This window comes from Hylobates moloch, unplaced genomic scaffold (genome assembly GCF_009828535.3).
Source record: "Hylobates moloch isolate HMO894 unplaced genomic scaffold, HMol_V3 SCAFFOLD_19, whole genome shotgun sequence".
NCBI classification, from domain to species: Eukaryota; Metazoa; Chordata; class Mammalia; order Primates; family Hylobatidae; genus Hylobates; species Hylobates moloch.
Window position 1 is genome coordinate 43,687,032 of NW_026652294.1, and position 22,711 is coordinate 43,709,742.

Consider the following 22,711-nt stretch of genomic DNA (forward strand, 5'->3'; position numbering starts at 1 on the left):
AATACTTTCTAAGGTTCTCCCTGGCTTTAAAATTCAATAACCCTGGCAAAACATTGATGGGTACTGAAGCTGGATAATAAATGCAAGGAGGTTCACTATATCCTCTACTTTCATTTGGATTTGGAAAGTCTCAAAATTAAAAAGTCAGAAAAAGAAAACACAAGGCTGGGTGTGGTGGCTCACACCTGTAATCCCAGCACTTTGGGAGGCCAAGGCGAGTGGATCACTTGAGGTCAGGAGTTTGAGACCAGCCTGACCAACATGGTGAGACCTCGTCTGTACTAAAAATACAAAAATTAGCTGGGTGTGGTGGTGTGTGCCTGTAATCCCAGCTACTCGGGAGGCTGAGGCAGGAGAATTGCTTGAACCTGGGAGGTGGAGGTTGCAGTGAGCCGAGTTCATACCACTGTACTCCAGCCCAGGTGACAAGAGCAAAACTCCATCTCAAAAAGAAAAAGAAAAAGAGAAACAATTAATGATCCCCTATTTCAAGTAGTCTGAGCTTGGATAAGGTGTTCGATAGCCCTTCATATGTGCTCAACCCAGAGAAGAACATTTATATCAGTTGCTGCATATGGGTATCCCACAGATCAAAGTCAGCCTCCAGTTAAGTTTTGTTTGGCTTAAAGAATGTTTTAAATAACAGGAGATAGTATGCAGAGTGGGCTTTCTCATTTCTAAAAAATTAGAGGATCTGGCAAACCAGGAGCCACACTGCTGCGAGACAACAATTGCCTAAAGCAAGGTTCTTTTGCTACTTTGAGCCACAGCTATGCTCTGCTCTCTGCCTCTTTTTCTTATTCTATATTCAGTTTATTTCCATTACCTGCCAGACCCTTCGGCATATGGTACCTTCTGAACTGATAAATGACTCATTTTTTGGTCAGTGCTCCCATCCATATTGATTACTGATACCTGTGTTTATTGAGTCTGGGCTGTCAGAGGAGTGAGATGGATATATGCCTTTGTTCTCCCCATTCCTCTCCCCTGGTGTCTGTAAACATCAGCTGATTCTTCAGTTTCAAAAGAAAAGGGCCAGGCAAAGTGGATGTTCAGAAATAAGACCCTACTGAGATGAGCCAGAGAGGAGGGGGCATACCCTACTAGTTTCTACAGGTTCCTCAAGCTACTGCAATGAGGAACCAACAAAATATGAGCCAAGTTCTTGGGCCACATTGCAGCAACCAAGCAAGAGGTAGATTCAGGTCACTTCAAAGTAAGAGCCTAAAAAGACATTTTCTATATATTAAGATGTCCTGCTCCTGGGATGAAAACCTCTCAAACAACTGAACTGACTCTGAAGTACCCTGTGCTAGGAAGCATTCTGCCTTCTTTTTCCCTTCTCCTTTTGTAGTAGACTGTTTCATTCACTAGTTTATCTGCCTAAAATTACTACTGAAGCTTAATCAAACATGGTTTAAAAATCTTTAGGCAATAGACCCATGTTCACAGCAGCATTATTCACTGTAGCCCAAAGGTAGAAACAACCCAAATGTTCATTGACAAATGAACGGATAAACAACATGTGTTATATCTATACAATGGAATTTTATTCAGTCTTTAAAAAAAAGAAATTCTGACACATCACAACATAGATCAACCTTAAGGACATTATGCTTACGGAAATAAGCTAGTTGCAAAAGAACAAATACTGTATGATTCACTTATATGAGGGACTTAGATAGAATAGTCGAATCCGTAAAGGCAGAAAGGAAAATGGTGGTTGCCAGGGGCTAAAGGATGGGGCGTGGGAAATTATGGTTTAATGGGTACACAATTTTAGTCTTGCAGGGTGAAAAGAATTCTGAAGACAGATGGTGGTGATGGTCACACAACAGTGCGAATGTACTTAATGCCCCTTAACTATACACTTAAAAATGGTTGATAGTAAATTTAAAGTTATGTGTATTTTGCCACAAAAAAATACCTTGACCAAACCTAGTTCAAAATCTTGCAGTGCTGCTTCTAATGATTTCCTACGGAGATAACCACTTTCTAAATTGTCTGTCCTCCTTTGGTTAATTTGTAATAGCAAATGACCCGGAGTCAGCAGATGGATGAACTCCTGGACGTGCTTATTGAAAGTGGAGGTAAGACTGCCTGTGTCCTGTCCATTAGGACATTCTGAGCCCACATGAACTCTAAGGAATGAACTCTGGGTACCAAGATCAGATGCACACTGTGAGTTGGATATACCAGGTAGTCCTCAGGGACAGCCATTTCCTTTGAGCTTCTCACACATTTTTAGAGCTGATAAAAGAAGGCTTAGTGGATGATTCCTCACTGCCTTTGTCCTAGGAGCATTTTTCAGCAATCATTTAAATAGTTTTCATGTTTCAGCCTAATCCTTGTTTCCTTAAGTGTTTCTCTTGCTGCACTACTTCTTTCTATGTTCTAATCTCAATGTCCCTGCCTCCTCAATTATAATAAAAGAAAAAAGCAGATAATGAACGTTTTGTGCTACTACTCAAAGTGAAATTCAATTAGCAACCTCCCACTGGATGGTTCATTCATGCTTAAATGTTATTCATGCTAGCAATAAAACATAATCAACATGTTCTTTTTGTCACCTTTTAATTTGTTCATTTATTTACTTAAAAAATTATGTGTACCTGGAATTTTAAACCACACAAATGAATAAGATGACCTAAGGAGGATGTGTCGATAAAAATAAAAGCACTCGGAGGAATCCATAAGCCAAAAACATCTAAAATTTCAGAGACGGAGGTAGCAAAGGACTCAGAGAAGGGGTAGCCAAGCGTTGTCATAGTCTCAGTGCTGCATCAGACGAAGTCCTGATTTCTATGGAGTTTACAGTCTGGTAAGGGAGACAGACAACAAGCAAGTAAACAGACCTTTCCTCCATTGTAACAAGAGGGAAGAAGAAAGAGATGGGCACAAACATATGTATGTAAATGAGTTCTGTAATGGAAAGATGAGAAGAGTTCATATCAGATGCCCATACACACACATACACACACACATACACACACACACACACACACACACACACACACACACACACACACACACACACACACACACACACACACACACTCTTTATATATATATATATATATTTTTTTTTTTTTTGAGACAGAGTCTCACTCTGTCGCCAGGCTGGAGTGCAGTGGCGTGATCTCGAGTCACTGCAACCTCCGCCTCCCAGGATCAAGCGATTCTTCTGCCTCAGCCTCCCAAGTAGCTGGGACTACAGGCGTGTGCCACCACACCCAGCTAATTTTTTGTATGTTTAGTAGAGACGGGGTTTCACCATGTTGGCCAGGATGGTCTCAATCTCTTGACCTCGTGATCCGCCCACCTTGGCCTCCCAAAGTGCTGGGATTACAGGCATGAGCCACCGCGCCCGGCCTGCCCTTGTATATTTTTAATGAAATATGTGGCAAGGCCAGAAAAGCTTGAGGATGCAGAAGGGGAGTGTGGAAGATTCAGGGGAAGAAGAGCAGTTATGACTTAATTATGAATGAATTGAGTTTTCTGGAGAAACACAGCAGGGTTGTTTTGCAGTCTTAAATGCCAATTGTAGGTCTGACCTCAGAACTCTAAAGTGAAACCAAGTCAGCTTAGTTATTTAATTTTTCTCTTGCAACGTTCTGCTGATCTAGAGCATGCTCAGCGAAGGCAGATGATCAGGTTCCTCCAGGTGTGGGGTTCTGCCAAAAATATAGGCTAGACAAGGAAAGAAGTGAAGACCAGAGGGGCTGGTGGACAGTGACAACATAGTAGAGTCTATGGATTGGTGTGACTATAAATGGTTGGGAAGTTATTGTTACAAGGTACTTAATAAGTGGGTTGGAGGGTTGGGAGAGGATGGACAGAGAGTAGAAAGTATAGCTTGAAAGTGAGCTTTGAGAAGGATGCAGTATTTGGAGATGACACAATCCAAGGTGTGTCTGACAGGGTGGCAATGGGGGAATCACTGGAGTTGAGGAGGAACTCGGGAGCTGAGACACCAGCATGAACACTGTGATTTCCAAGGATACTCAGGTTACAGAATGAGAAGGGTTCAAGTGGGGAAAAGGCAATGGAGTAGGAAGTAGAGTTTTCAGTAGATGAGGGGGAGTGGCCAGGAGGCTAGGGGTGAGACGTTGGTGTCACCCTCAAAACCCAAAACTGCTGAGTTGTCATCAGAAGTGGGGGGGAGTAGCAATCAGAAAATGGCAATGGTGTGGCACCTGGTCCCTCATCTTCAGGCCCTCACTGATGGTGTCAGGATGGACTCAGTGTCCTCAAGGGACTACCAGGGGTCAGAGGAGTAGGCACAGGACCTTCAGAGAAGAGAGTTTTAATAATCACAGAGTGGAATTCCCAAGAGGAAAGGGTTTGGGGAGAAAAACCAGAGGGAAGATGAATTGGAGATTGATAGAGCAGCTTAGAGATGAGACTGGGTGGTGAGCGGTGACCAGGGAAGCATGGCCATCTTCTGTACCTAAGTGTAACTCACTCATATTGCGTGGCATGCTCAATTTGAAGTGATTTAACAAGTCACATCGTGTATTGCCCACAGAAATGCCAGCAGACGCTAGAGAGGATCACTCATGTCTTCAAAAAGTCCCAAAGATACCCAGATCTTCCCGAAGTCCAACTGCTGTCCTCACCAAGCCCTCGGCTTCCTTTGAACAAGCCTCTTCAGGCAGCCAGCTCCCCTTTGATCCCTATGCCACCGACAGTGATGAGCATCTTGAAGTCTTATTAAATACCCAGAGCCCCCTAGGAAAAGTGAGTGATGTCACCCTTCTAAAAATTGGGAGTGAAGAGCCTCACTTTGATGGGATAATGGATGGATTCTCTGGGAAGGCTGCAGAAGACCTCTTCAATGCACATGAGATCTTGCCAGGCCCCCTCTCTCCAATGCAGACACAGTTTTCACCCTCTTCTGTGGACAGCAATGGGCTGCAGTTAAGCTTCACTGAATCTCCTTGGGAAACCATGGAGTGGCTGGACCTCACTCCGCCAAGCTCCACACCAGGCTTTAGCGCCCTCACCACCAGCAGCCCCAGCATCTTCAACATCGATTTCCTCGATGTCACTGATCTCAATTTGAATTCTTCCATGGACCTTCACTTGCAGCAGTGGTAGAATGCCCAATGCACCAGTGCTATGGAAGACCAATAGGAGTTCCATGGGGGAAAGCACACAGCCATACATACTTTACAGTCCAAAAACAGAAGAAGAAGAGAATTAGAAAGAAGCAATGGAGATTTCTGTGCCAATCAACAAGAACAAACAGAAGTCATTTTTAGAAACACATATACTGTAATATTTACCAACATTCAGTAACTCTTAATGATTTCAGCAATGCATTCAAAAATGTGCTTTCTCAGATTAAGGATGCCAAAAAAGATATTTCACTGCCTTTTCAAAGACCAGTATATTTTCTAGCCCATAATTTTTCTCAGGCATTGTTGGGGCATAAGCTCACAGTGTAAGCTTTTCTCATAAATTCACTAGACATATCGTGGAAGGAAAACATAGTCTTTTGGGAGTACAGGGAAGCCAGCCCCTCAAAGCTTATGGAAGACATACCTGCGATGGAAGCTGTTGCCCAATGTTTCCATTACTATCTTTGAAAAGAGAAGCCAGACCCAGCTTCAGATCAAAAGTTCTTGAGACAGAGGAACAAAACCAATCTATTTCCAGGGAAGCTAAGTCAACTCAATTGTCCCTCTACCACAAAACTGCCCCACTGGAGTGATTCTGAACCTGTACCCAGGACTCTATGTGGTCACTAATAACAGTTAACCTGAACTGAGTCCACAGAACTCCACCCAGAACTTTCTTCTTTTTTAACCAGTGGCCCAATCATTCCCAATATCTCTGTGCTGTTAAGTACGTGTCTTAGATGAGAACCCTGAAGGATGCAGACCTTCTTCCCCCGAAGGAGATGCCACAAGCTCCCCAGCACAGCCCCCGTTAGTTCCAAAGACTAGAGATGACCACATTGGTAGAAATATATCTCAAGGCACAGGAAGGAAGCCGTACCAGGGATAATTCAGACCGGACTAGAGAATAACATCATTTCACATACCCTGGGATAAACACCCTAGGTTCCTATAAAAGGACATTACTTATGGGAGTCCAACTTCTCCTTTTGTTTTGTTATTGTCAGTTGATCTTTCTCTCACTCCACTTTTCCTTCAAGGTACCAATCCTTTCCTGTTCCTCGTTTGGCCATCCTTCTTTTTCTGCCCCAACATTGGGAGGGGAGGACTTCTCAGTTCTAACAAGCTGCCATACTCCTAAGAAAGCCATTTTTGAAAAATTTAACAATCCAGGTTCTTCTGGAGAACTCACTCTCCACACGCACGGTTTGCTGCAAAAGGAAGTCGCAAGAATTTCTTGAGGAAGAAACTGGTGACTTGGTCCATCAGTCACGAAGTTCTTTCTATTCTCATTTAGTTTTCAAGAAATTATTGGTTTGTGTTGCTCTGGGGAAATTGGAAATCATTACATTGTAAAGACAAATATGGATGATATTTACAGGAGAGAATTTCAGATCTGAGTTTTTGAAAGAAAACAGAATTGCACATTGAAAACAATGGAAGGAAAAAGACAATGGTCTAATGTGCATTCCTCATTACCTCTCGTGGCTTTGGCTGGGGGTTGGAAAAAGCTAAAATTTCAAGACAGTCTCTGTAAGGCTCACTGTGGCTCCAGTTCACCATTTTATATTGTTGCATGCTGTAGAAAGGAGCTATTGCTGTTTTTTTTTTTTTTTTAATTTAAATCACTAAGGCACTGTTTTTATCTTTTGCAAAAAAAAAAGTTGTTCACTGTGCACTTATAGAAAAAATAATCAAAAATGTTGTGATTTTAGAAGCTGTCTTTTTGATAAACCAAAGATTTAGAAGTCATTCCATTGTTAACTTGTAAAAATGTGTGAACACAGAGTTTTTGGTGATTGCTACTCTGAAAGCTGCCAGATCTTATTCTGGGGGTGGGATGTGGAGGAATACACATACACACACAAACATACATGTATGTATAATAAATATATACATGTGTGTATATTATATCTGTGTGTGCATGTATCTTCAAAAGCAGTGTTACAGAGTTCTACACCAAAAGCCTTTAACCCTTAATCTGCTGTGAATGATACCTGGCCTTTCTCACTATGAATTTCTGATTAATCAACCAGACTACACGTTGCCTCTCTGTGTATGACTAACGGCTCCAACCCGATGACTCACAGCTACTTGCTTATCGTGAACAAGCTCATCTTGGCAATGAATATGGATGTGAAAAGACAGAATGGCTTCACCATTAGTAGCTGGAAATGGTATCACAGTCTCTTATAGAGGAATATGAAAGGAACATGAAAAACATTTTACATTCCTTTATCTACATTGTGCTTTAAAAGATCCACATGGTAAATTTTTTATTTTGCTTTTATGTCAGTCATCAGAACCAAAAAAATCCAGAAGAAAAAACTGCCAGTGTTTCCTTTGAAGATGAAGCTACTGGGGAAGAAAACCTTATTAATACACTCCACACATTTGTTCATTCCTCAGCTGTTGATGTTTTCTTGGGGTCTTGACAAAGCTTGCTGGTCAGTGCACTTTTCAGGTGTCACGTTTTGCTGTTTGTATGTTCTTTTTCTTCCCCTTACTTCCTTTGGAAAACAAACTCACACAGTGCCCCTACTCTGAGACCTGGGACTGAGGGTTAATTATTTTTTTCCTTGGGTATTTCTATCTGAGAGACTAGACCTAGTTAGGAGGCCTCTGTACTTCTCCAGATTGTATCTTTTTATGGGGATCTTTGAGGCTATGACCCAGGACTGATAGCTATGCCTTACTGTAGACAAAAGATAAAATGGTTCCTATATCCTAATGCAAACCAACACAGTTAAAAGAGCAGATCTCTGTATAACTGCTCTCAACCTCCTTCCACAGTCTCCACAGACTGCATTCACCCTCTCTCTTCATAGCTCAGACATGAAATTTGAGGGAGAAAACTGGAGATAATTGGGAGAAAATTGATGAAGTTGGCTGCTTCCAGTAGATCAGATAATCCATGAATTTGTCTCCCATTGAGAATTTTATTTTAAATTCTTTTAAACTCTTAGTTGTGTCTTTTGTGATGACAAATCAGGCATGACTAAAAGATGTACAAAGACTTACGAAGATGGTCACATTCAAGTTCCCTAATGCACTTAGACCCTGAAGATGACCATGTGTAGTTTTCTTAAGACCTCTGAACCCCCATGGTGATGAAGACTTGAAGACATTTGCAGCTATTTGCTGCAGTCTGGTAGATTCATACTTATCTAAAGAAGTCAAAAAATTTATTCGTGCAAGTGCTTGCAGGAAGCCAGTGCTTATTAGTAGTGACCCTGCTTCTATCAACGTTATTGAGACAACACATATTCTATTCTAAGGGAGAAAGAGGGAGGAAGAGAGGGAGGGAGGGAGGAAGAAGAGGGAGGGAGAGAGGAAGGGAAGACAGGAGATGGGAAGGGGCTAAAGAGAGAAGGAGGGAGAAGGGAAGGAAGGAAAGAAGAGGAAAGAAAGGAGGGAAGAAAAAAAAGGGCCAAACTTTCTGATCTATGAACTTCTCAGTCTAGCTGTCACATTATGAGAAGTGAATCAGAATTTTTTTAAGGAGAAGTCATTCTTAGCACTACAACAATTGTACCAGTAATTGAGGAAACCAAGACAATCTTCACCTGAATAATAGAGGGTCTGAGAACTGTCAGCCTTTTGCCATTCAAAAATATTTACATCCAACCTGAAAAAAAAGCATCAGTAAAACCTATCCCAAGCATTCAAAATAGTCCTTTCCAAATATTATTTATTTTAAAGTCAATCAGCTCTTTTAGAAATGGATTCTGGTCTGGCTGAAAACTCCCACATCAAATTTACTCATCCAGTGGCTAATATTTAATGCCCACCATGGGCAGAGCACACAAATCTTCAGATAAACAATACTGAATTGATTCAGCACAGATTGTTCAGATTTGAATGACCAGGGAGTTGTATTTGCTACACACAAGAACACTAAGAATCTCCCAGTCCTCAAACTACAAACCTTTTAGCTATGATTAAAAAAAAAATGGGGGTCTTCATTTTTCCAAAAGGGAGGGTGGAGGTAGGGATCACTTTTTAGCTAAAAGCTATCTCTCACTTCAAAATTCTTGTCTTTTTCTTTGTGGACAAACACCAGTAGTCCATCACTTGGAGATCTTTTAATATCACCCATCATTTAAAACATCCACAAGAGTTTGAAGATTTGTTTTGATTGCCAGATACAGAAGCCCCTTGAAAATAAGGAAAGGGTGGAGGAAGTATTTTTGCGTCATATCCCTATTTATCATAGCAGCTCTATAGACAAAAGGGACACTTACTGGTGAGCCTCTGGCCCTTAAAAGAAAATCATCTGAGAATATGAAGGCAACTTGACTTCCCCCTACAGCCCTCAGCTGCCTTCCTCACAGAAGGAAATTCCCAGTTGCTGGTACACAGTTTGCTATCAAATATCAGATATGAGAAAACCTGTAGTGAAAAGAGTCTGGGTTCTTGGTTTTCTCATAAATCCAATATAAACTGGTAGGTTGGTTCAGGGTCAAAATTGCCAATGCTTTATTAGACAGATGATACTGATAGACACACAGAGCCCAGGTCCTGGAACAAGACAATCCTATAGTGCTGAGATCTGGTCAGTTGCGTTAAGGAGCTGGGTTTGATTCTAGAGTCCAGGTTTATAGAGAAACCCTGGCTAGACTGAGCCTACCCATGGGGAGACGATTTCAACACAGGATGAGATCTGGAAAGAATTTTGTTGTCATCTGCCAGGGAAATTATCACAGGACTCATTGAATGCAATAACATGTGAGTAAGTAAGTTCCCTTTTGATTCTGGGAATCAGCGATTTTCCCTGTGGATTAAGACAAACCAACGCCTGAAGGTCTCCTGTGCTTATTTTAACCATCTGCTGCCATCATGAACACTGGAGCATGCATTTCCTAGAAGTGGTTTCATAGCTCCTGTGTGTTCATGGAAAAGGGGAGTATAATGATGGGGATCCTGGAAGCTATTTTAATGTTTTCCAAAGGAAAGGAACCCACACTGCTCCCCAGAGTTCCTTTGCAATGGCCCTGCAGTAGGAACGGAGGACAATGTATTGCTGGGTGCTTATTTCCTCCCTCAGTGAAGCACAAAGAGACACTCTGTAAAGAAAAAAAGAGCAAGCATAGGTTCTCTGTGGGACCTTGTGCAATGGTATTTTCACGTTGGTCTCTTTGGCTCAATTATGCATACCCAGAAAGAAATGTGGGTTACTGGGAAGAGACAAAAAGCAGTGGCTAAAATACCAAAGTTGGCATGTGTTCTTTTTTTTAAAAAAATGCATATATTTTTAAATAAAATGTTTATTTTAAAAAGAAATGTAAAACTTTTTTTTTTCGTGGCTGTGTGATGTACCCAGGCCTTGTGCTATGTACTATTTATATGTGTTATTTCCTTTTATTCCCACAATGGCCCCATGAAGTAGTACCATTATTATCCTCATTTTTGCAAATAAAGAAACCAGGCTTAGAGGCTACATAAATTGCCTAAAGTTACACAACTGAGAAATGGCAGAGTTAAGAGTCAGACTGTGATTTGCGCGCCTCCAAAGCCCGGATCTTAAGCACTGCACAAACTGCCTAAACTGATACTTACTATGGATCATACTAATAAAATCAGAACTTTTGCAAAACAGATTCTCAAGCTATGTATATGCCCATTAAGATACACACATACATATACAACTTAGCTAATTCAGTGTTTTCATCAGTTTAGTAACTGAGCAAGTTGAATAATAACACAGGATAAACTGGGTATCAAGAGGCCTATATGTATAGACTCCCTGAATAAGACCTAGTTTTTAATCTACTTTTTCCTCTTAAATTTATTCCTGCCTATTATTTTGTCATTAGTGAACACATAAACCACATAGGGGAAATATCAGACTGTGAAAAGAGCCCCGGAATGGACAAATGTCCCAAGCCCTGGTTTAGCTAAGAACTGATCTTTCTCCCTACCACAGCTCTCTGCCCCTGCGTCAGCCTGACTTTCTAGTGGGCTCTCCTATGTAGAATCAACAAGGCCATGGGTTGCCAGCAGCCCCACATGTAGCAATTCCAGCAACAAGAGAGTTTCTCAGTCCTGAGAGTCCTAGCAGAAATCTCAGAACTCGCTCTCAGTGGTCCCAGCAGGTCATGGTCTTCCCTGAATCCATCTCTATGGCCACGAGAAGTGGATATAAATAAATACATGCACAGGGGCTGGATACCCTGCTCAGCCCTGAGCTATGGAGTGGGATCATTTGAATCTCATGGACTGGCAGTAGGGAAGGTGAGTTTTTCTAAGGGAAAGTTGGGGTGCTAGTACTGCTGAAAAAGCAGAAATAATAGATTTCTATGACATAATTCCTACTTTCAGGAAGTTTGCCATCTAGCGAGGAGACAAGAAAATAGGGAATAATGTGTAGTCTGATAATTGCATGCGATGTGCTACCAGAAGGGCATTTAATAAAGTCTTGGTGGGTAGAGGTAGAGGAAGGATGGATGGCCAGGAAGAACTCTCCAGAGGAGGAAGCCACTAAGCCAAGACATTAAATGACACAGGAGTTAGGCAGGCAAACTGCTAAGGAAAGTAGCATTCTAGACTGAGGAAATAGCCTGTGCAAAGGCCTGAAGATTTAAGAGAATTGACCATGTTCAGGGGATGTAGATAGTAGAACAAGGGGGCAGGGGTGCTGCTGGCAGAAGTGTAGGAAAGAAAAGAGGGCCAGGGCTGTCAGAAGAAAGTACCACAGTGGCCGGGCGTGGCGGCTCCCGCCTGTAATCCCAGCACTTTGGGAGGCCGAGGCAGGCGGATCATGAGGTCAGGAGTTCGAGACCAGCCTGGCCAACATGGTGAAACCCCCCCCCCCCGTCTCTACTAAAAATACAAAAATTAGCCCAGCATGATGGTGGGCTCAGGAGGCTGAGGCAGGAGAACTGCTTGAACCCGGAAGGCGGAGGTTGCAGTGAGCCAAGATTGCGCCACTGCACTCCAGCCTAGGCGAAAGAGCGAAACTCCGTTTCAAAACAAACAAACAAAAAAAAAAAAACTACAAACCGGGTGGCTTAAGCAACAGAAATGTGTTGCCTCACAATTCTGGAGGCCAGATGCTTGGAATCAAGGTGTCAGTGGGGTTGGTTCCCTCTGAGGCTGTGAGGGAAGGAGCTGCTCCCGTTCTCTCTCCTTGGCTTACAGATGGTCATGTTCATGTCCACATGGCATTCTCCCTGTATCTCTGCATCATTTTCCCTCTGTATGTGTCTATCTCTGTGTCCAAATTTCTCATTTTTATAAAGACTCCAGCTGTCTAGCATTAGAGTCCATCCTAATGACTTCATTGTATGTATGTATGTATGTATGTATTTATTTATTTATTTATTTATTTATTTATTTATTTATTTGAGACAGAGTTTCAATCTTGTTGTCCAGGCTGGAGTGCAATGGCACAATCTCAGCTCACTGCAACCTCTGCCTCCCAGGTTCAAGCAATTCTCCTGCCTCAGCCTCCCAAGTAGCTGGGATTACAGGTGCCTGCCACCATATCCAGCTAATTTTGTATTTTTAGTAGAGATGGGGTTTCTCCATATTGGTCAGGCTGGTCTTGAACTCCTGACCTCAGGTGATCCACCCACCGCGGCCTCCCAGAGTGCTGGGATTACAGGCGTGAGCCACTGTGCCTGGCCTAGTGACCTCATTTTTAACTTGATTACCTCTGTAAAGGCCCTAGCTCCAAGTAAGCTCACATTCTGAGGTGCTGAGGGTTAGGACTTCAATGTAGGAATCTTGAGGGGACACAATTCAACCTATAACGGGGGCAAGATGGGGGCCAGACCATGAAGGGACTCATAAGACACACTGAGGAGTCTAGACTTGTTTTGAAGACAGTGGGGCACCACTGAAGAGTTTTAAGCAAGACAGTGCTGTCATAACCCTTTCACCTTAGAAAGATGATTCCAGCTACAGGGTGGATTGGAGTGTCAGGCACAGGAAGGGCAGCATAGTATATTTGTGTGAATTCTTCTGATAAATTGCTGTGCCCTCCTTATTCTACAGACATGAGAAATGATGAGTATCCCAACATATCGAATTTAGGACATAAAGAGTGATGGGGTGGCCAAGTGCAGTGGCTCATGCCTGTAATCCCAGCACTTTGGGAGGTCAAGGCGGGGGGTGGTCACCTGAGGTCAGGAGTTGGAGACCAGCCTGGCCAACATGGTGAAATCCCATCTCTACTAAAAATACAAAAATTAGCCGGGCTTGGTTGCATGCACCTGTAGTCCCAGCTACTTGGGAGGCTGAGATAGGAGAATCTCTTGAACCCAGGAAGCAGAGGTTGCAGTGAGCCGAGATCACGCCACTGCACTCCAGGCTGGGTGACAGAGCAAGACTCACTCAGTCAAAAAAAAAAAAAAAAAAGAATGATGGGGTTTGGGAGGTAGGCAAAAGTAAAGGTAGCAACTTAGCTCGTGGCAATAACCCAGCCAAAGGGCAGATGGTGGTGGAAATGGAGAGATGAAGGTAGGTTTGAAACATGTTAATAGAATGGAAAATATGGGACTTGATCGTTGGATGTGGATGGTGAAGAAGAGAGAGGTTCTGGATTTGGAGGAGGAAGAGCTCAATTTTGAGTGTATGTTAGTGCCATTCACAGAAGTAAAGACCAGGATGAGGAAGAGTTACTCGATAGGAAAAATAATGAATTTGATTTTTGATCAGTTGGTGTCTGAGGGACACTCAAGCCAAAAGTCTTCACTAGAGAGGTCTGGAGCTCAGAGTGCCTTCAATGGAGATATAGATATGAAAGTGGTCAGCATTCAGATGTTAAGTGAAATCATGAGAATAGCTATGACCTATACAGTATGTGGAGTGAGAATAAAAGAGGATCCTGAGGAATGCCAACATTTAAGGTATTGGCAAAGGAGAATGAGAGGGAGTGGCTAGAAAACCAGGAGGGGATGGTATTCCTATCACTAAGGCTGGAGAAAATTTCAGAAAAGAGGGGGGGTCTTTAATTCCTTCTAATGCTACTGTTTTCGACTAAGATAAGGAATGAAAGGCGTTCATTTGATTTAATAATAAGAAGGTGGTTTATAATCAAGGTGAGAGCAATTTGGATGCAGTGATGAGGCCAGGTGGGTACAAACTGAGGCATTAAAAGGAGGTCAGTAAGTGGAGATGAAAGTACAGGGCCAGGCATGGTGGCTTACACTGTAATCTCAGCACTTTGGGCAGCCAAGGTGGGTGGATCATGAGGTCAGGAGTTCGAGACCGGCCTGGCCAACATGGTGAAACCCCGTCTCTACTAAAGATACAAAAAATTAGCCAGGCGTGATGGTGTGCACCTGTAACCCCAGCTACTTGGGAGGCTGAGGCAGGAAAATCACTTGAACCCGGGAGGCAGAGGTTGCAGTGAGCGGAGATGGCGCCATTGCACTCTAGCCTGGGCGATAGGGTGAGGCGCTGTCAAAAAAAAAAAAAAAAAAAGTACAGGAGATTATGCATGATCTGCTGGAGCTTACAGCATAGGCAGGGATGAAGAACATCAGAGATGGGAGCCACGGTGTGTTTACCCAGCCACAGGGCTGCTGAAAGAATTCATTCAGCAATCTCTCAGACAGAGAGGTCTGGAGTTCAGAGTGCCTTCAATGGAGATATAGATATGGAAGGGGTCAGCACGCAGATGTTAACTGAGATCATGAGAATAGCTATGACCTATACAGTATGTGGAGTGAGAATAAAAGAGGAGCTTGAGGAATGTCAACATTTAAGGTATTGGCAAAGGAGAATGAGAAGGAGTGGTTTGAAAACCAGGAAAGGATGGTATGCCTATCACCAAGGCTGGAGAAAATTTCAGGAATGAGGGAGGTCTTTAATTCTTTCTAATGCTACTGTGTTCCATTATGTCTCAGATAGAGAGATTGCTGACAGAGGAGGTGACTCCTCAGAGGGAATTAACCACAGCCTGGATTTCTTGTGTGTTTGAGGAAGTCCTAGTCCTGTGAGCAGTCCATGGATGAGAGACAGAGAAAGCAAGTGCTTCGGGATGAGTAAGACCTCGGTTTGAATCCTATTACTACCACTTGTACAATTTAAAACAAATTTTAAACATTGTTCTGAACCTCAGTTTCCCCACTGGAGAAATGGAGTAAATCATAGTACCCATCTCTCCAGGCTGTGTGATACAGATTAAATGGATATTTTCAAAGGACTTTCAAAGTTGGCACATCGAAGAGGAGTTCACATTGAGATACCATCTCACACTAGTCAGAATGGCTATTACTTAAAGGTCTGGCCAGGCGCAGTGGCTCACACCTGTAATCCTAGCACTTACAGAGGCTGAGGTGGGGAGATCATGAGGTCAAGAGATTGAGACCATCTTGGCCAACATGGTGAAACCCCATCTCTACTAAAAATACAGAAAATTAGCTGGGTGCGGTGGTGCGCACCTGTAGTCCCAGCTACTCGGGAGGCTGAGGCACAAGAATAACCTGAACCTGGGAGGCGGAGGTTGCATTGAGCCGAGATCATGACACTGCACTCCAGCCTGGCAACAAAGAGAGACTCCATCTCAAAAAAAAAAACCCCACAAAAAACAAAAAGGTCTAAAAACAACAGATACTAGTGAGGCTGCAGAGAAAAGGGAACACATACAGTGTTGGTGGGAATGTACATTAGTTCAGCCACTGTGGGAAACAGTTTGGATATTTCTCAAAGAACTTAAAATAGAACTACCATTCGATCCCGCAATCCCATTACTGGGTATATATCCAAAGGAAAATAAATTGTTTTACCAAAATGACATGCACTCATATGTTCATTGCGCAGGAACAATAGCAAAGACATGAAATCAGCCTTGGTGCCTATCAACAATGGATTGGATAAAGCAAGTGTGGTACATATGTACCATGGAATACTACACAGCCATAAAAAAGAATGAAATCATGTCCTTTGCAGCAACATGGATGCAGCTGGAGGCCATTATCCTAAGTGAATTAAGGCAAAAACAGAAAACCAGATACTGCATGTTCTCACTTATAAGTGGGAGCTAAACATTGGGTACTCACAGCTATAAATATGACAAGAGTAGACAATGGGGACTATGAAAAGGGTGAGGGAGGGAGCTTTTCAAGGCTTGAAAAACTACCTATTGGGTATTATGCTCAGTAGCCGGGTGATGGGATCAATCGTACCCAAAACCTCAGCATTACACAATATACTTATGTAGCAAACTTGCACATGTATTCCTTGAGCCTAAAATAAAAGATGAAATTACAGAAAAAAAAAAGCCACAGAGGAGTCAAAAGTACTCCCACTAGAGGAATTCACATGTGTGAGGACTTACAGGCAAAATAAATAAGCTGCATTGCAAAAAGCTGGGTGAATTTCAGAACAGTTGGAACAGAGGACAGTTGCACAGCTAGGGTGGAGGGAGGGGAAGACCGGGAAGAACTGCTGGAATATCCAGACAGAAGGCCAGAGGATGGCCACAAAAGTGGAGGAAGCTGGCTGGGCATGGTGGCTCATGCCTGTAATCACAGCACTTTGGGAGGCTGAGGCGGGTGGATCACCTGAGGTCGGGAGTTCAAGACCAGCCTGACCAACATGTAGAAACTCCATCTCTACTAATAATACAAAATTAGCCAGGCGCGGTGGCATATGCCTGTAATCCCAGCTACTGGGGAGGCTGAGGGAGGAGAATTGCTTGAACCCGGGAGGCAGAGGTTGCAGTGAGCTGAGATTGCGCCATTGTACTCCAGCCTGGGCAACAAGAGTGAAATTCCGTCTCAAAAAAAAAAAAAGTGGAGGAAGCTGGGCAGATCCAGCAAATATTCATAAGTATTAGTAGAAATAAAAGGACTTGGAAATTGATAGAATAGAAAAGGTGGGATGGGAGGAGAGGAAAGGGAAGATTCAAGAGTAATTCTTGTCTATCTTTACTTCTGTAGCCCTGCCTTTACCACAGTGCCTTCCCAACTGAATACTCAATCAAGATTAAACAGAATACATAACATTCTCTTAAAATTACTCTTCTGGACTCTACATCAGTGTGTTGTCACCTGAGATTCTGATGATCAACCAACAGATGAATCCCCATGCTCCTCTACTTCCTAGGTATTTTTATTTTTTGCACCTGGCACCCACCCTACCTCTACCATCAAAACCCCAAAGAGAAGAAAGATATCTAAGGTTAACATGCAAGCAACGCATGGACCGTTACAATGGAAAGGGCTCTGCTAGGTCCAAGCAAGCAGGCAGACAGACAGACCTGACCTAGCTTGGAGGTTTGCTCCACTGCCTCAGGGGGTTTTCTGGGAACCCAAGCATCTTGGAGAGGTGCAAATGAGTTGCGTATCATCTAGAGTGGCATGGAAGCTGTAGAATTTTCTCCTAGCACTTATAAGAAGTAGGCATTGGAGTTAGGTGGAAGAGAGATAGGCTCATGAAAAAACCTTGTGGTCTGTAATGAAGGTATATTCAACAGCGACCTAAACTGACATCCAGAAATTGGATGCGTACAGGCTTCTGAGCAGATGATGGCAAATAAGAATAATAACCCAGGGCTGAAGCTCGTCAGCATCTCCTCCACCCTCCAGTCATGGTACCACGTATGGCACACCCTCTGCCCCTGAGAAAAATGAGTGCCAATGCGGGAAAAAGGAGATAACTCTTCAATGCCTAAAATTGTTTCTGCTACTCCATAGAATGGGTCTGAAAACGCAAAGTCCGGTCATGGAAAATACACCTGAGTTTGTGAATTGGAATCCGAACCTACTACCCTTTTCTCATTCCTAATGTTGCATATCTATGTTTTCTCTCTTGGACTCATCATTTATTTCTCTTATTGCTTTATCATAACAGTAATTTTTATATTTATTAATCAATTTTTGTTTTTATCCCTATTCTTCTGCTACCTTTATGAATGTATTCCTCCATGTTTCTTCATATTGATTTTCTTTTCTTTTTTCTTTTTTTTTTTTGAGATGGAGTTTGGCTCTTGTTGCCCAGGCTAGAGTGCAATAGGACTATCTCGGCTCACTGCAACCTCCGCCTCCCGGGTTCAAGTGATTCTCCTGCCTCAGCCTCCCGAGTAGCTGGGATTACAGGCAGGTACCACCACGCCCGGCTAATTTTTGTATTTTTAGTAAAGACGGGGTTTCCCTATGTTGGTCAGGCTGGTCTCAAATTCCCGACCTCAAGTGATCTGCCTGCCTCAGCCTCCCAAAGTGCTGGGATTACAGGCGTGAACCACCACGACCAGCTGATATTGATTTTCTATTTTTCCTCTTTTTGAGATAAAAGCATAATTTGTTTCTTTCTGATAACATTAAAAATATTTATCTCTATGAATTTCTTTTGAATGCAGTTTTGAGGTGAAACTGTGGGTGTTTATGCAATATTTACATAGTAGTATGTTTCTATATATTCTGTAATTACATTCTTGATTTCCTTTTTGATCTAAGAGATAACTTAGAAGACTGCCTTATAATTTCCAAGTGTTTAAGCTTCTATTTGTTAATTTATATATAAACATTAGTTTTTAAAATATGATACAGAGAAGTGCACCATCATAAGTGTAGAGCTTGATAAATTTTTATAAAATGAGTATTCTCAATGTAACCACCACTTAAATCAAGAAATTGGACATTTCTGTTACCAGAACTATAGAAGTCCTCTATGTGCCACCTCCCCGATACTACAGCACCTTTTCCCAGCTCCCCCAAGATAAATTCCATACTGACTTCTATTACCATTGATTCACTTTGCTTGTTTTTAAACTTAATGTAAGTGAAATCATACAGTATATACTGTTCTGTATCTGGCTGTTTTTGCTCAGCCTCCATTGTGAGATTCATCCATATTTTCATCCACTGTTAGGTGAAGCATTAATACATTCCTTTTTCTTTCCATATATACACCACCTTTATATGTTATGAATTCATACAATTCATTGTATTGTATGAATACACCACCTTTTTATTTATCCACTATGTTGTCAATGGGGACTTCAAGTGGTTCCAATTTTTGACTATTACAAATGTTGCCAATACAAACATTCTAGTGCGTGCCTTTTGTGGTAAATATGTCCACGTTTCTGTTGAACAAGTGAAATTGCTGGGTCATGAAGTGTACATACTGCTCAGCCTTAGCGCATACTGCAAACACAGCTCTCTAAAGTACTGTACTGGTTTCCCTCCCATTAAAATGCATTATATGGCAGTCCCACTGGCTCTGCATCCTCACCAACACTGGTTTAGCCAGTCTCTTTCCATTTTAGCTCTTCCATGGGTGTGTGGTGGTATTTCATTGTCATATCAATGGTATATATTGGATGATTAACAAGGTTGAGCAACTTTTCGTGTTCTTGGGCCATTTGGATAGTCTCTGTGGTAAAGTGACTATTCAAATCTCTTGATCTCTTGTCAGTTTCTCTTGAAGGTTTCTTCCTTTTTCCCATTGATTTGTAGGATTCTCTTTCTTTCTTTCTTTTCTTTATTTCTTCTTCTTCCTTCCTTCCTTCCTTCCTCCCTTCCTTCCTTCTCTCCTTTCTTTCTTTTTTTCTTTTTTCTTTTTTTTTTTGAGATGGGGTCTTGCTCTGTCACCCAGGCTGGAGTGCAGTGGCGCAATCTTGGCTCGCTGCAACCTCCATCTCCTGGGTTCAAGCAATTCTCCTGCCTCAACCCTCAGAGTAGCTGGGATTACAGGCGCCCACCACCACGCCCAGCTAATTTTTTTTGTATTTTTAGTAGAGACGGGGGTTTTACCATGTTGACCAGGCTGGTCTTGAACTCCTGACCTCAGGCAATCCACCCACCTCGGCCTCCCAAAGGGCTGGGATTCCAGGCGTGAGCCACCGCTCCCAGCCCCGGAGTCTATATATGTATACACACACACACACATACACACCCAAATACATGCACACATGTATACACATATATACACACACACATCTATCTATCTATCTATCTATCTATCTATCTATCTATCTATCTATCATCTATTTTTCTTTGAGACAGGGTCTCACACTGTTGCTCTGTTGCCCAGGTTGGAGTGCAGTGGCCTGATCTCGGCTTACTGCAGCTTCGACTCCCTGGGCTCAGGTGATTCTCCTACCTCAGCCTCCCGGGTAGCTGGGACTACAGGCATGCGCCACCAGGCCTGGCTAATTTTTGTTTTTTTTTTTTTTCAGTAGAGATGTTGCCTAGGCTGGTCTTGAACTCCTGGGCTCAAGTGATCTGTCTGCCTTGGCTTCCCAAAATGCCGAGATTACAGCCATGAGCCACCATACCCATCCGGATTATTTATATACTTTGGAGTTGAGTTCTCTCTCTCCCTGTTTTATGAAGGTTGAATGTATTGCAAATAATTCGTCTCACTATGATGATTTCTTTTTCATTCTGTTTTTTATTTTTTGAGACAGGGCCTCACTCTATTCCCAAGGCTGAAGTTCAGTGGCGCAATCTCCGCTCAGTTCAGCCTCCGCCCTCCCAGGCTCAAGTGATCCTCCCACCTCAGCCTTCAGAGTAGCTGAGACTATAGGCACTGCCACCAGGTCTGGCTAATTATTGAATTTTTTTTTTTTTTTTTTGTAGAAATGGAGTTTCAGAGTTGCCCAGGCTAGTCTCGAACTCTTGAGCTCAAGTGATCCTCCCGCCTCATGCTTTCAAAATGCTGGGATAACAGGCGTGTGCCATGGGGCTTGGCCTTTTTCGTTCTCTTAATAGTGTCATCAGATGAACCATTAAGAACCAAAGTTCTTAATTGTTAAGTAGTCCAATTTGCCAATATTTCCTTTAAGATTAGAATATTTGGTGTCATGTTTAAGAAATCATTGTCTACCACAAGATCATGAAGAAATTTTTCTCCTGTTTTTTATTTTGATTTTTCTTTCGAAAAACAGTAATTTTTGAGGTTTTTTTCTAGAAAAAGTGGGTAGTTGATAAACCTTTTCAGTCATTACATGTCTAAAAAGGACTTCCTTTTGCCCTCATTTGTGAATGTTAGGCCAGATGTAGACTTTTGAGTTGCATTTGAGTTATGACCTATTTTCATGGGTGCCCTGTAATCTTGTTCCAAATTTTATTGGCATTGAGCATTGCAGATGTGAAGCATGAGGCAAACCAGCTTCTCTTCTCAGAGAGAACTTCTTTTTTTCTGGTGTGTGTGTGTGTATGTGTGTGTCTTCGAAATTCAGAAATTTAATCAAGATATGTCTAGGGATTTTGTTTTTCCTGTGCAGTAATATTTTCTAGCACTTAGTGAATTATTTTAATTTTGTCTTGGGCCATTCTCTGCAAAATTTTTTGTTTGTTTGTTTGTTTGTTTGTTTCTTTGAGACGGAGTTTCGCTCTTATTGCCCAGGCTGTAGTGCAATAGCGCCATCTCGGCTCACCACAACCTCTGCCTCCTAAATGGCTGGGATTACAGGCATGCGCCACCACACCCGGCTAATTAATTTTGTATTTTTAGTAGAGACGGGGGTTTCTCCAAGTTGGCCAGGCTGGTCTCGAACTCCTAACCTCAGGTGATCTGCCTGCCTCGGCCTCCCAAAGTGCTGCGATTACAGGCATGAGCCACTGCACCCGGCCTTTTTTAGTATTTTTTATGCTTATTTCTTCTTCATCATCTGCTCTGCAAATTCTGTTACATATTTGTTTGAATGTTTTGAAAAAAGATTCCACGTCTATTTTTCCTTTCCTCACTGTTTCATTGCATTACCTAGTTTTTCCCTCTGAATTTTGGGATCATTCTTCCAGCCCATCTTCTAATGCGGTAATTCCATTTTGGGCAGTGCCAGATCTGCTATTTCCTGCCTCTGTGGAGTTTCATTAGTTTGGAAGTCATGTGTTTCTTATCCAAGAACTCTTTCTTGTTTAATGTGGCTCTTCTTCATGGCAACCAGCTCTTGTTATATTAAAGCAGCGTTCTCTCAGTTCTCACCAAGAATACAAATTAGAGTGAAAAAATATATTTCCCTTACTTCTTGCATAACTTTCACTAGAAGCTATTTTCTCTGGATTCTCAGATTAGTCTCCCTGTTTTATGGAGGTAATAGCCTATAATAAAAGCACAGGTATTTGAACTAGAAAAACCCAGGTTTGAATCCTAGTTCTGACACTTGAATGGTAGTTCACCTAAACCCTCTGAGCTTGGTTTATTTGATAGATATAGTCAAACCATCATGGTAGAGTTCTTCTAAGGATTAAATAAGATAATGTATGTCATAGCACTTACAGTAGTACTTGGCTATATCGTTTATTATTACCTTCTTCATTTTCATCACTATTACATTGAAATACTAAGTCTTTTTTTCTGCTTGTCAGTCTCACATAGAGAGGTCTGGTTAGTTTAGAGTTGGTAGCTGAATTGGACAGAAAGGCATCAGGTCAGAAATGGTGCAGATCTCAGTTTAATTTCCCCCAAAAGTTACTACACATAGTAAATCTACCTAGCCAGGACTCCCTCACTCAGAAATCACCTGTTCCATTTTTTGACAAGATCGTGAATGGGACCTTTCTCTAATTTCCATGAGTGACACAGAATTGCTCTATTATGTTTGATGAGTTATTTCGAATAGATATTATTGGAGGGAGAAATGAGTCAAAACTACTGGCTTTTGTTAACATTTTGTTACCAGAAGTTGA

The 22,711-nt window shown here is 42.2% G+C and overlaps 1 protein-coding gene across 2 annotated transcripts in view; it reads left to right on the forward strand.

The window, feature by feature from the left end:
• Positions 1–10,406, forward strand: part of MYOCD (myocardin) — a 102,587-nt gene extending 92,181 nt beyond the window's left edge. For both annotated transcript variants that reach the window (XM_032139101.1, XM_032139102.1), the window contains 2 exons: positions 2,033–2,090; positions 4,529–10,406. In XM_032139101.1, the coding sequence (XP_031994992.1) occupies positions 2,033–2,090; positions 4,529–5,100 (630 nt within the window). In that variant the 3' untranslated portion in view covers positions 5,101–10,406. The remainder of the gene's footprint in view (positions 1–2,032; positions 2,091–4,528) is intronic.
• Positions 10,407–22,711: the final 12,305 nt, after the last annotated feature.